Source organism: Limulus polyphemus, unplaced genomic scaffold (genome assembly GCF_000517525.1).
Source record: "Limulus polyphemus unplaced genomic scaffold, Limulus_polyphemus-2.1.2 Scaffold58, whole genome shotgun sequence".
Lineage (NCBI taxonomy): Eukaryota > Metazoa > Arthropoda > Merostomata > Xiphosura > Limulidae > Limulus > Limulus polyphemus.
Window position 1 is genome coordinate 1,232,435 of NW_013665668.1, and position 13,543 is coordinate 1,245,977.

Below are 13,543 nucleotides of genomic sequence, written 5' to 3' on the forward strand. Positions count from 1 at the left end.
AATATATACTATTAGTTTTTTTACTTTTTAACTTACCTAACTAATATTTTTTACTTTTTCTTACGTAACAACGTAGTAGGTGGTTTAAGTTAATAGTACTTATTATATATATATATATATATATATACACACACACACACACACACACACACACACACACATTTTAAGTTTGGGGGGGAAAATGTTTCAGGCATTTTCCTTATTTTGTAAATCATGATCATCATTACATACCAATATTTAAAAACCGATGTTTTGACATTTCGTGGTTCTCATCACAGGTTGTTTATTTGTTTGAGGTTTAGTAATAATCTATGTCATTATGTCTCATATTGGTTATAATTCTGATGTTGAGAACTTCCTTACAGTTAAGGATGATTTTCAGTGGGCTTTTTTATCACATTCTGTCTCTGTTGACCTTTTAAACACCCCCTGTGACTTTATGGCATTTTACTTGAATTACCTTAGTCTTGCCAAATGTACTTTTGTGGTATGTTCTTTCATCTATTTTCAGAGCGTTACATTTTCTTATTGAAGCTTCCCTTGCAGAATCATCAGAGCTTGTCACAATTAGACTGCCTAGAGATTCTTGAAATACACCCAGACACCTTCATCATAAAACCTGCATTCTCATACTTTCTATATTATGTTTATATTTCTTTCACATTGTATATTTTTCATCAGGTGTTTTATTTTATGTGCCTTATCATGTTCATATAAGAAAATGTGTTCATGAGATTGTTGTTGAATAGATTTGTTTGAAGACTGTAAAGTGTAAAGTCAATGTATATATATTTTGTAATTACTTAACTTGTAAGTAGAACTGTTACTATTGGTCGAAAGCTGTTAACTCCTGCTTTGTCCAGAGGAGTGCATTCTGCCTCAAGAGAAAAATTCACTACTGAATTAAAAAATATATAGAAAATAAACTTGTTCTTACACACATTAAAAATACTTCTGAGCTGAAATTTATTCAATAAAATAAAGTTTTTTGTTAATTTTAAACATACAAATGAAAAAAAATTCAAAAATTTTTGATTGATTTCAAAGTGTTCCATTCAAAATCATTATTGTTTGTAAATTTCCTGAATTTTTTTCTGAGCAAAATATGACACTCATAACCCCTAGAAAAAAAGTTGTAATAGTTTTGAACACAATTTAACCTTTTTACTTGAATACAAATGCAGTTTCATTGACTTTTAGCCAGTCATTGTTACCTTGGCTGTCATAATGTGATGTAATATTCTATACCTCAGCTTTGAGAATTCCTAGGGTAGTGATCTGAACACATAATAAAATTCTTAGCATTTGTTTTTCAACTGTATAAGCCAGTTTGGCTTCCAGTTCAGTATAAATTTGCACATAGATTGGGATGAAGTAGTAAAAGCTTAGCTTAGTGATATGTTGGTAGAAGAAAATGTTTGTTATAAACTTTTGCCACAATTATTACAAATCTTTTTTTTTTTAAGTTTGGAAAAAAGGTTGTTTTATTATTTTAATACTTTATTTGAATTATGATGTTGCAATATGGTAGGAAACTGTTTTTCATGGTGCAAGTTTTGTTTTACTTATAAGACTGCCATTATTTAGCCTGATAAGAATTGATATAAAAAAAGGCCTAAAATGGGCAAAGAAAATCACTGAAAAGTGTTATGAAAGAGGAATATATCAATGGATTTAAAACATGTTTAAAAATTATTATTATATATATGAAATGAAACCTTCTGGTTAACAGTTTTAAAAAAAGTGAGCTTTCTCAAAATTTTGATTTGGTAAATTAATTATCTTTATTTTTGGCCAAGAATAATACAGTGAAACTTTATTTATGAAAACAGATATAATTTACAGTTTTATAAAATAAAATTTTTATAGTTTTAAAATAATGTAGGAAGACAACTAAATCAGTAAGCATTTTTAATTATTTTGTTAAAAAACATATTACAATGAAATCTTTTCAAAATTCCAATGCTGCATATTCATACAAATATCATATATCAAAAAAAGATACATAACCTATAGAAAGATTTCCAGAAGTTCCAAACCATTTCATCCAGTAGTTTTGGGTTTCTTGCAATGCAGTATAACAAATTATGTAACAGGAGCATTGATAGAGGTAAAGTGAAGATTCCTCTAGTGTAAATCGTATTACTGTAGTTTATGCTCATATTCTTTTTTTGTTCATTTCCATAAAACCTCTCTAAAGTGCAATTTATGACTGACCAATGTTAAAACTGCTATTTCCTCATAACTTTTAATTGTTAAGAGGATTCTAAAGTGCATTTAATTCAAAAAAAGTGTTGAATAATTTTGAGTAACTTGCCTACATTTTAGGCAGAGTCGAGAAACCTCGAGATTTGAATAATGGCCCAAAAAGAAATTTTTACATTTAATTCTTCAGGGTCATTAATGAAAGAGTGCAAAAGGTGAATATCCTGTAAGAAATTATTAGGCTGTAACTTACAGTATGGTACATTTTGGAATTGCTTCTAGAATTTTCAGAAGTGGTTTTGTTTTGGTCTAACTGTTAAAAGATTTCTTTTAGACTGGTTGTTTCCAAAATGAAGCACTATAAAACTTTGTTTTTCAGAATATCCAGAACTTGATCCCAATGCACTTTCTCTAGATAGTCGCTATACTCATGTGCAGCAAGTCCAAGAACGGCTCAACTTTCTTAGGTGAGTTATTTATTGGGAGAAAAATAACTAGTTTTTAGGTTTTTGTGTGTTTGCTAATTTATTCTACCACTAGGCAGCACATTTAAAAAAAATATCTTTGCCTTTGTCTTTTGAACCCAATTTTGATATACTGATTTTAGGCTTATGGCTTAAAGTTATTGTAAAAGAAATGATTAATATTTGGGCAATGAGCTTGGCATCAGTTACTGTATGTTTTTCTCAGACTTTTCTTGTAACATTCTCTTGTTGTTTCTTTTAAAAATGATAAAATAAATTACACAGTTTGTAGTTTAACATAAACATGCTTCAACAACATGTGCATTTTACATTATTATTCTTTACAGAAAAAAGTTATTGTGTAATTTGCTATTTTATAATTTGATGACAGGTTCTTGTTGAAAGATGGACAGCTGTGGCTCTGTGCACCCCAGGCAAAACAGGTCAGGGTTGAAGTTTACTAATTTTCAATATATTTTTTTCTACTTAAATTTTTATTATTAAACATTACTGTAATACGTTTAAAATTATTAAAGTTAATTGCAAATCATACTGTGTGACTAATTTTTTTTATCTTTGTTTTGGATAAATATTTTTTGTGAAACCTAATTTGGAGAGGAAACATTGCATATCTTTTCTTAATTTGTCATATATATATATATATATATATAAGTAAAATTGATCATTGTATGTTTTCTCAGAATCTTTGTTGGAAATATTTCTACTGTTATAATGCAAGAACTTTGAGATTGTAAAGTCTGTAATTTTAACCATTATTAAGTTTTATCACCTCCTGTGATCAGTGATACAAAAATCTCCATGAACATTGAATATGTATAAGTGTAGAAAACCATAAATCTAGAAATTTGGCATGCAAAATAATTTTATGATGGTAAAAATTTCTATGTTTTTTTTGTATGTAGTAGCAAAAAAAAGTGTGGTATAGTGAGTATTACCATGAAGCATTAGTGATATATTCTTAGTATTTGTTATTGTTTTTTTCCATTGGGCTAGGGAATATGGTGGAACTTTTATGATACTGTACTAGTTGCAATATGTCAGTGTTGTGTTCATGATTGATATTCTGGGTTTTAATTGTTGTAGTTTTCTATGTAGTAAAGTTAGCAAAATATTGATTTAGAAAAACTTTTAAGTAGTTTAATATCTACATGTATATAACACAGTACTCTCATGTAATTATCAAAATAGGCTATGTCTTGTTGATGCCTTTAGACACTAAGATATGATAAAAGAAATTTGATACAGATATAGCTGACTGGTCCAGGAATCAGGATTAAGTTAACTTCTCTTCTACGGAGGATTTCTAAAAACTTGTTAAATAGTATCTAATATATTTATATATTACTTATTTGATAAAACACCTTAATTTACTGGTAAAAAGTTTGATTAGACCAGTGCAATGCACTTGTATGATGACACTGATTTATAAGATGTTTCAGTCATTAAATATAGTTAAAAGTCATAAACAAATATAGTGTGTATAAAAGAGAGAAGTGTGATATCTAAGAATATAAATAATGTAGTTATGGGCTGTGGATTAAAAGATCTGAGTTTTAACTTGCAATATGCTGCTAAACATGTTCTATACTTTCATTTGTGTACATATTAGAAAAGTGGTGGTCAAACATACTATTTGGTTAAAAGTAGTCATGTAGGCAGTGGGAACTGCTGACTTGTTATCCTCCTTTTGGTTAGCAGTTCTAAAGTAGGGACTGTAGTGACTGAACCTTTGGGTATCTGATTTGGCTGTTTAGCCATGTTTCACTTAAGGTGCTATTTATGTTTGGAATTTTCATATAACATGAAAGTAGATAAATATTTAAGGTGCAGAAAAAATCTGGATTTTAGTTCATGGAGGAACTTTTTTTCCATGATCTAACCTATATGTAGTTTCTGTATATTTAATGATTTAAAAACATTGCTTCATTCTTTTACTTATTAAAATTTGATTCATTAATACATACCTGTACTTACAAACTATTAACCCTATCCATGTTGTTAAGCACCTTTGATGTATTGAGTGCATACCTGCATATCAAATTTCAAAATTTAAGTAAAAATAATAACTAGCTGTTTCAGCAATTTTTTTTACCAAGAAATTTCTTGTAATTGATATCTTGTCATTTTGTAACATTTATTTAGTGTAACTTGCAAACGAAATGAAAAAATGTTCAAGCTTACATTTCTGTACTGTTCTGAAGAGTCTCTCTTGTAAACAGCACGCTTATTGATTTTTGTGACAATCACAGAGCATAAACTTATACTTTTTAACAAAATATCATTCCTTTGGAATATAATACTCAAGGTTTTGTTTCACACATGATTTACTATCCTTTCCTCTGATTTTATTTGTATGGCTTCTCTCCCTCATTCCCTTTTATGAACTCACAACATGAGATGTGAACACTACTAATGAAAATCAACTTTTTAAAAGAGCTACAGGCAAAGTTTTAATACCATAGGATAGAACATGTTATAAACTATTGTTGTGAATGTAGAGTGAATAAAGTGATGTGAGAATTAGTTTATATTTTCATGAGAAGATGATTAGAAGCTCAGAAGACTTTGGATAAAACTATAGATCTAAATATTTTTAGAATTAGATTGTATTTGTTTTAAGATAGCACTGACCCTTAAAGCTGGACAAATTTGAATGCTGAGGAAACACTGTTAAACACTTCTTATATCCTTCAAGTTGACCACAAAAAAGTATGATGTGGCAATTTCTGAAAGTACACTTTTAGTTATATATGCCATATGCATAATTAATGTGGCAGGGATAAAGAAATGCGTAACATAAACTATCTTAACACCATAACTTTACTTAGGAATGATAAAAACCACCTGGGAGAATTGATACACATGCTTTTTGTGAACATCCTCATAGCTTGAATTAAAAACTCTGCAAATTTTCTGCAATGTTAAGGAGCTATGAGCAGTTAATTTTAATTAATGCCTTAGTTAGTGGTAATTAGACTCATAACAAGACAATTCGTAAAGATTTTTGAATTTTTTTCAAATTCAAGCTATGGAAGAGTGTAATATCGACAAGTGTACTAAATTTCATGCTGATATTGGGTTTAATGGTGAAGTTATGCTAATAAATTGGTGACCCTAGTGAAAACTGCATTTTGAGAAAATAGATAAGAAAAAAGAAATTATTTATTTTGTTAAAAGACATCAGGTAAGTCTAGTTAGGTTTAGAGAATGTGTTAGACAATATAATATTCTTCTTTATTGAATATTATTGTTTATCATATTCAAACGTATATATAAGAAAAAGAAATTATTATTTATTGAAAAGAAACTATATTTATGTGAAATAAATAAAGTTTCATTCAGTTTGGTTAAGTATTTCTGCCATGAGGAGAAAAAACCATGGGATGTCAATAACATTCCCCTGCTTCAGAAAGGATTCAGCTGCATCAAACTTGTAAATTACTTGAGGAATGTGACATATTTTTGGAATATTAGGAATGGGATTTATGTTTTATCTATACTGTATAATCATTATTCAGTTGTGAATAAGTTTTTTTTTTTATTGTGCTACTTAGATTTGGAACTGTCTAGCAGAGAATGCAGTTTACACATATGACAGAGAAGCTTGTTTTAAGTGGTTTTCAAAGGTAAAGGAAGATCAGATAGCCCTTGGCTTTGGAACTTGATTTTTTTTTTTACAATGCCATAAGTTCAAACTTACATTTTAGTTTTACTGAAGAATGGAAAAAAGTTAGTTTCATTTTTGCATTATATAATTATATTCAAATACTTTACTGTAATAGTCTGAGTAAGAAAATTTTACTTAAATTTCACTTATTAACATTAAAACAATTAGTTCAATATAAAGCAGCTTAATTAAATACAAATTTCATGTTTTGGATGTAGATCCAATATGATTCCATCGTAAAGTACAGAATACAACATTTCTAAGATCTGATAATAAGAGTGAGCTTTGTTGGAACTGCCTGTCTGACTTTTGGTACATAACAGGAGATTATGATTAAAATGAACTTATTAGAAATACTGCAGTGTCTGCTTTTAAGTAGTTAATATGTAGTTCACAGAATTATTGACTTCCTAATGAGATTGCTCAGAACATATAGTGTAAATATTAACATTCCATATGGTCAGGAAAGGCTTAATGTACTGATAACAAAAACTTAAGTTTAATTTTAAAACAATATCACTAGTTTCCAGGTGAAAGTTTTATCATTTACTTATTTCACTTTAAAGGAAATCTAAAAATATTATTGCATTAAATGTTTTATTTTATTTTTTTGGTGTTTTAGTAAGTTATATGAGTGAGTGACATTTTATAAAATATTTTCCCTAATTCCCTGTCTCTCCAAATTGCTATTTTTTAAAGTATTAATTAAGACTAATTTGTGTGAGGAAAACGAACTTGTACATAAATATGTGTTTTCATGGACTTCAGTTAATGGGAGAAGAGCCTGACCTTGATCCTGAAATCAACAGAGATTTCTTTGAAAACAACATTCTTCATTTAGACCCCAGTCTTCTAACTGAGAGTGGGATGAAGTGAGTTTGCTTTTTAAATTCTTGCTTGTTCAGTTTTTGAAAATCTTGAAAGCCTTTAAAACTTTTACACTAACAAAGGTACCTGACAATGGTAGGCTTTAAAAAATAATGCAATAAATGGAGGTCTGGGCCACCCCTTCCACTGTTTTAAGCCACAGTACACCAACCATTTTTCTGTTACAAAGGTATCCATGCCATATGTGGCATTTAATGTACTTTCATTTTTGTACCAGCCTGTTGGTTTATTTGAGCCCTTATTGTGGCATTAAGCTGAAAAATTAAAATGGTTTTCAAACTCAAATTGTTTTTCCAGTTGGATATATGTTTAATCTTTAGGAGGATCCACTAGAGAGAGATATTTTGTGGTAGTGAAAACAGACTTCTTGAACTATAAAGTAGATAGTAGTGCTTCTTAGTGCTGGGAAAATTTTTATATGTCATATTTATTGAATTTAAGCTACAAATATTTAATTTGTATGAGATGTCAGATTTCACAGAAATTGGACTGAAATGTTGTGTTATGACATTAATTGGTTGTAATTTTTCCTATGAAGAATAAGTACAAATTTTTATTTTATTTTTGTAGATTGTCAATTCAGAATAATGCAAGTACTTGTATTGAACTAGTATTATTATATTTGAAAGTGGTCACAACGTGTAAGAGATGCATTATTCATTGTTAATGTATTGGAATTTAAATTGACTGACACAGTTTCTGCATCTACTGATCGTATTTGTTATATTGTATAAAAGCTACAAGTCTAAAGAAACATATGACGATACTATTTTTCCTATTCATATACACATTTTGTAATTTATATTTAGACATGTATATAATTTTTTATTGTGTTTCAGATGTTTTGATAGATTTTTTAAAGCAGTTAACTCCAAAGAAGAAAAACTACTACCAAAGAGAAGGGCACTTTTGATGGATGATTTAGAACTAATAGGTTTAGACTACCTCTGGAAGGTAAGAGGAAAGATATGTTTGGACATATTTAGTTTGTTGAATGGCCTTTTGGAAAATTTCTTTTATAAAAGAAATAATTCATGAATATTTAATTTCTTCTAGTAATTTGCTTTTATTGTACTTATGACAATATTTCACTATAATATTCAGATTCCAAATCATTCTCCAGAAATTGTTTGAATATTTGTTTGAAATTTCTTTTGAAATATCATGAACTGTACTGTATCATAAAAGATGCAACTGGTTAGAACTGTGGCTTTCTCTGAATAGTATTTATGTTTGACTAAATCTAAAACTTAACAGTGGTATGAAAAACCTTTTCATTTGTTTTCTTTTAAATATTAGGTGGTTTTATGCAGTGGGGAAGAAATTGCTAACAGGGCAATAGAACTTCTTAAAGAAACCTATACAAATTTGGGTCCAAGGCTGCAGGCCAGCCAACTAGCTATTCATGAAGATTTTATCCAGTCATGTATGGATCGCTTGAAAGCAGCCTTTGATACTGTATCTGTTCTTGAAAGGGATAAAGATAGTCTGAATAGGCAACGTCAGGAGACCACACGTATGATACGTGTCTTGAAAGTATTGTATGAGTACATAGCCCAGTGTGATGGTGATTATGATGAGGAGAGAACTGTTTTACCTATGGCCAGGTGAGTTGGAAAAATATGTTTTAATATATAGTTGTATATTTTATTTACTAGCTGTTATTTCATAGTGTTTGTGACATAACTCATCAGTTGTAATTAGTAGCCTATATGATCACCTAACTCTTTATTACTAATTAGATGTTAATAAGTTACTGTATATGATTCTAACCATGACAATGATCGACAATTGATATCTGATTGGTACAACCTTTACTGTAAGTACCATCAGTAGCTGTAGTTAAGTTATTTTCCTTATATCTTGTAAAGATAATTTAATTGGATAGTTTTTTAATTTGCTTATGCACTATTATAACCTTTTTTATATGAACAGAACAATTGTAATCATTGACATCTTTGCTTAAGAATTTTGTGTTTCTCAGGGCACACCGTGGAAAACATGTAGTTCTGACTGTGAGGTTTCCTAACCAGGGACATCATGTAGATGATCTTGATGTTTGGACTCACACAAATGATACTTTGGGTTCAGTGAGGCGACAAATTTTAATGAGGTTGGTTTTTACTCTCTTTTTTTTAATAGGCTTTACATATTGCACTAAGCCAAAGGAAGGATGTTTCACCTCAATTTTAAAATATTTTCAGGTTTGGTATAGCAACAGCCATGATCCTTGAAACTTAACTATTCTATAGAAAGACACTGTTGAATAAACTTGCTTTAATGTGTAAAAATGTTGAAGTATTAGTCATAATGGCTGATCTATAGTTAAAATGTATAAAAAATTCTAAGATACTTTATTGAATATTATAGGACAAGCTTCCTTTCTCTGTCTCAGATTATAATACTATAAATTGAGATTCCATTGTGCAGCTTTGTGCTTAAAACCAAACAAACAAATGTAGAGCAAAATAAAATGCAGTCTAATAATTTTTTATAGTGGATTTCTTTAAATTAATAAAAGTTTCTGGTCAATAGCAATTTAAATCTTTTAACTTAATGATGCCTGGGAACATTAATTCTAGCTTAATTCTAGTCTAATATCATCGGATAGAGCAGGGTATAAACTATTTATGTCAATGTAAAGTGAATAAAGTGAGTGAGAAGTAATTTATGGCTTCGTGGGAAAGCCAATAGATCTAGATCTTGAAGAGTAAAACAATGAAATGTAGTGGAAAGTTTAGAACACTTAGAAACAAACCACAGATCTAAGAATTTTTTAATAGTTTCTTTGGGTGTTCTTTTTCATTCCTGAAAATGTTTTCTTGTTAAATTATGTTTCTTTGATAGCTAAGGAAACTTTCTTCTGTGACGAACATTGGGTAAGCCTTATTAGGATTAGATGTGCCAGTGAATCAAAATGTGGTGCAATCCTTACTTATTGAACAGTATTTTTACATTCATTGTATTCAAATAATGTATATAAATAAAGAAATGATAGTTTATTGAAAATAAACTATATTTATTAAAATAAATTGATTGTGATCAAGAATATTGTTACCTAGCCTGACCTGATGCTGTTGTGAAAGGTCAGATTGTAAATGACTGATAAATCTTTGTTTTTTTATGATTTATAGCCATGTTGGACTACTGTAATTGCCATATTCTAAGTATCAAGATAAATATGTTAATGAATATCAATCAACTTGAAAAAATAATTTAAATTATAAAAAAAAATAACATTTTAAATGTTTTACAAAAATTATAGAAAAACCAAATCAAATTATACAAACTTTGTAAGCAGAAACTAAATACTAATTATATAGAGTCTTATAATTCATCTAACTTTGTTAAGTATTCTACTGTGAGAAAGAAAAATCAAGGAATATTGGTAACATCTTCCTGGTCTGGGAAAGGTTAAGACAATAAACTAGTGAATTATCTGCTTAAGACCAAACCTATAGTAAAAGAAAAAGTTTGTAATTTTCACCTAAAATGACTAATATTTATTGTTAATTTTTGGATTTCAACCTTTAAAGTACACAGTAATTTTATACATAGTAAATATTCTTCCATTTTTAAAAAAGTTTATTTTATCCCATATGATCAATTATAATCCTACATCTGAAGGCTTAAAAACAAGACAATATTTCTTGTTGATAATTTTACAGATTTATACGTAATAATTAATTTAATGCTTCTTCTGATTCTAGTTTGTCATTTTATGTAAAAAGTGTTGGTGAACTTTCTGAAGTTTTTTAAATAAAGTATTTGATACACATTCTTGTTAAGTAGTTAATTTTCACTGGATTACTTTTTCTTTTGCTATAACCTTTAAGTTACTTCATTAGTAAAACAAGGTTTGTTTTATTAGTATTGAGTTATAAATCTTGTACAGTATTAAAGTTGGCATAATTGTTTATGTTTCAGAGTGAAGGGTAACAATCCCCATGTGAAGGTTGAACTTTTTATAAATGGAGAGATACAAGACCCAGCTAATGACAAGAGACTACTTTCACAACTTCCACAAAGGGACAAATTGGTAAGATGTTGATGTGAACTCTGCTCTTACATTGGAAAGTTTCTTTGAGGAAGAGATTTTTGCAATAAGGCTAAATCTTAAAAGTTGGAATTAGTGTTGTAATGTAAAAAAAAAAAACAGTGGTGTCAGTAGTGGTTCTTAAAACGTATTTTGCAAAATATCACAAAGCTATGTTTACTGTACTTACAATTATCTAAAATTCATACTCTGTTGCAGGGCATAACACAGTCTATGAAAGATGTTTTTAACAGCATAATTTTAGCTTTCATAACTTCTAATGAGTTGTCTTCATGAATACAATATTTCACCTGTCTACCTGCATCACAGTTTCATCCTTACATTCTGTAGACAAGACATTATTTCTCAATGAGATTATTAATATAAAAAAAAGAAACTTTTTTTAAATGTGGCAGTAGACAAATCTTTCTAAATGCCATTCTCATTGTAATTACAATTATTATAATAGGTAGGCAAACAATGATTTATAAGCATAAGGAAAAGTTTTATTGATGATTGAACATACTACAGGTACCTGAAGAAAACAGACCAATGTTTTGTCGAAACATATAGTATGTTCCACCATCAATAAAACTTATTCTTATAAATCGTTGCTTGCTACATAATATATTAGCATAATGTGCTTCCTTACTCAAGTAATTACAATTATGATTTAAAATTCTGACTTTGCTGCAGAACATAATAGAATTAATGAAAGATAACATGTTTTCAACAGTGTAATTTCAGATGTAATGAGATCTAATGACTTGTCTTTATCAACAAATTTCTCTGCTCTCAAATTCTTTTTCTCAGAAAAAATATTCATTTTTAATTGTTAAAATTTCTCGCTAGTTTCTTAGGTGATTGTCTTATGTTTCTATGTTGGCAGTATTAAAAAACATTTCATAAATCATATTCAGAAACTTAGAATTTTATGAGTGTATGTTTAAGACAGATGTGTATATTCAAACTTCAAGCTATGTTCAGGGATGAAAATATAAACTAGAGACACTGGAAGCATCACTCAGAGGTTTCTTTCCTTTTGGTTAAAAAGTAACAAGGTTAGAACATGATTTTGTGTATTCCATGTACGATAACAGTTCAGATACACCAAGAGTTGGCAATAATGGAGAATCATGTTATGCTAGATCTCAGGCTAGATAAAAACAATAGTTTTAGCTATTTAGATGGTTTTTTAATGTGTAAATTATGTGATGGCATGACTTGCTTAAGAATTACTTATTTCCTTTGGGTTGTATGTATAAAAAAATTGTTGGAAATAAAGTTAAATAATTTAGAAAATTCGTCCTATATTTTATAATGACATGGATTAAATGATTTATGACAGTCAGTTGGTGCATAATAATAGTTTATAGTTTGGTTACTATACTCAAATCTTATGAATTCTTTTACTTACAGATCCTTTCAGCAAAACTGAGTCAGGCTAACACCAATATGCCATCATCTCCTGATTCTAGCTCAGACAGCTCTGAAGGTTCCCCACAAAATCCATTTGATGGTCCAAACATTGAAGCTGAAGGATGCCTTCCTGGAGTGGTAGGTTTTTTTTAATTATTATTATTAAATTGAATCTTTCAGCAAATTACTAAAGTATGGGAAATGTCTTTTAAAATGTTTTTCTTATCTCTACTATCTAGCTAAAAGTATTTTAGAAAATCGGTTAAGTTGTCAGTGTGTTTCTTTATTATAGTTGATATTACTAGGGGATAAACTTTTACTTCATATTATATATTCAATGTATGTACTAAAATTATTTGACTACTGAAATATTGTTCAGCAAAAATAAAAATGGATACAAATGGGATTGAACCTTCAAAGTGTCTGCTGTGCCATATGAGCCAAAGCCAAAAGATATATTTACACATACGCAGCATTATTAAGTGGAGTATTATATGTTTGCAAAGGGTATATGTTTTAAATAGATAAAACCTTTAAGTAATGCTAGTTGTATTTTGTAGTTGGACATGAATGAAACAAAAACCTAATAAGAAGGATATGGAGCTGTTGTATTTAGATTTAAAGTGAAGAAGTGTCAAGACATGGAATGAATATAAATTAAATATATCTCTGTTCCCAACATTTTTTGTATAAACACCTTGTCTTTCTGGATATTCGGCCCGGCATGGCCAGGTGGTTAGGGCACTCGACTCGCAATCTGAGGGTCGCAGGTTCGAATCCCTGTCCCACCAAACATGCTCGCCCTTTCAGCCATGGGGAGTTATAATGTGATGGTCAATCCCA

At 29.2% G+C, this 13,543-nt stretch overlaps 1 protein-coding gene across 4 annotated transcripts in view; it reads left to right on the plus strand.

The window, feature by feature from the left end:
• The window catches only part of LOC106464279 (probable ubiquitin carboxyl-terminal hydrolase FAF-X), a 155,167-nt gene that overhangs the window by 75,609 nt on the left and 66,015 nt on the right, over nt 1–13,543 (plus strand). For all 4 annotated transcript variants that reach the window (XM_022392384.1, XM_022392395.1, XM_013924410.2 and 1 more), the window contains 9 exons: nt 2,585–2,672; nt 3,061–3,112; nt 6,245–6,316; nt 7,126–7,229; nt 8,085–8,199; nt 8,545–8,852; nt 9,230–9,358; nt 11,173–11,284; nt 12,701–12,838. In XM_022392384.1, coding sequence (XP_022248092.1) covers nt 2,585–2,672; nt 3,061–3,112; nt 6,245–6,316; nt 7,126–7,229; nt 8,085–8,199; nt 8,545–8,852; nt 9,230–9,358; nt 11,173–11,284; nt 12,701–12,838 — 1,118 coding nt within the window. The remainder of the gene's footprint in view (nt 1–2,584; nt 2,673–3,060; nt 3,113–6,244; nt 6,317–7,125; nt 7,230–8,084; nt 8,200–8,544; nt 8,853–9,229; nt 9,359–11,172; nt 11,285–12,700; nt 12,839–13,543) is intronic.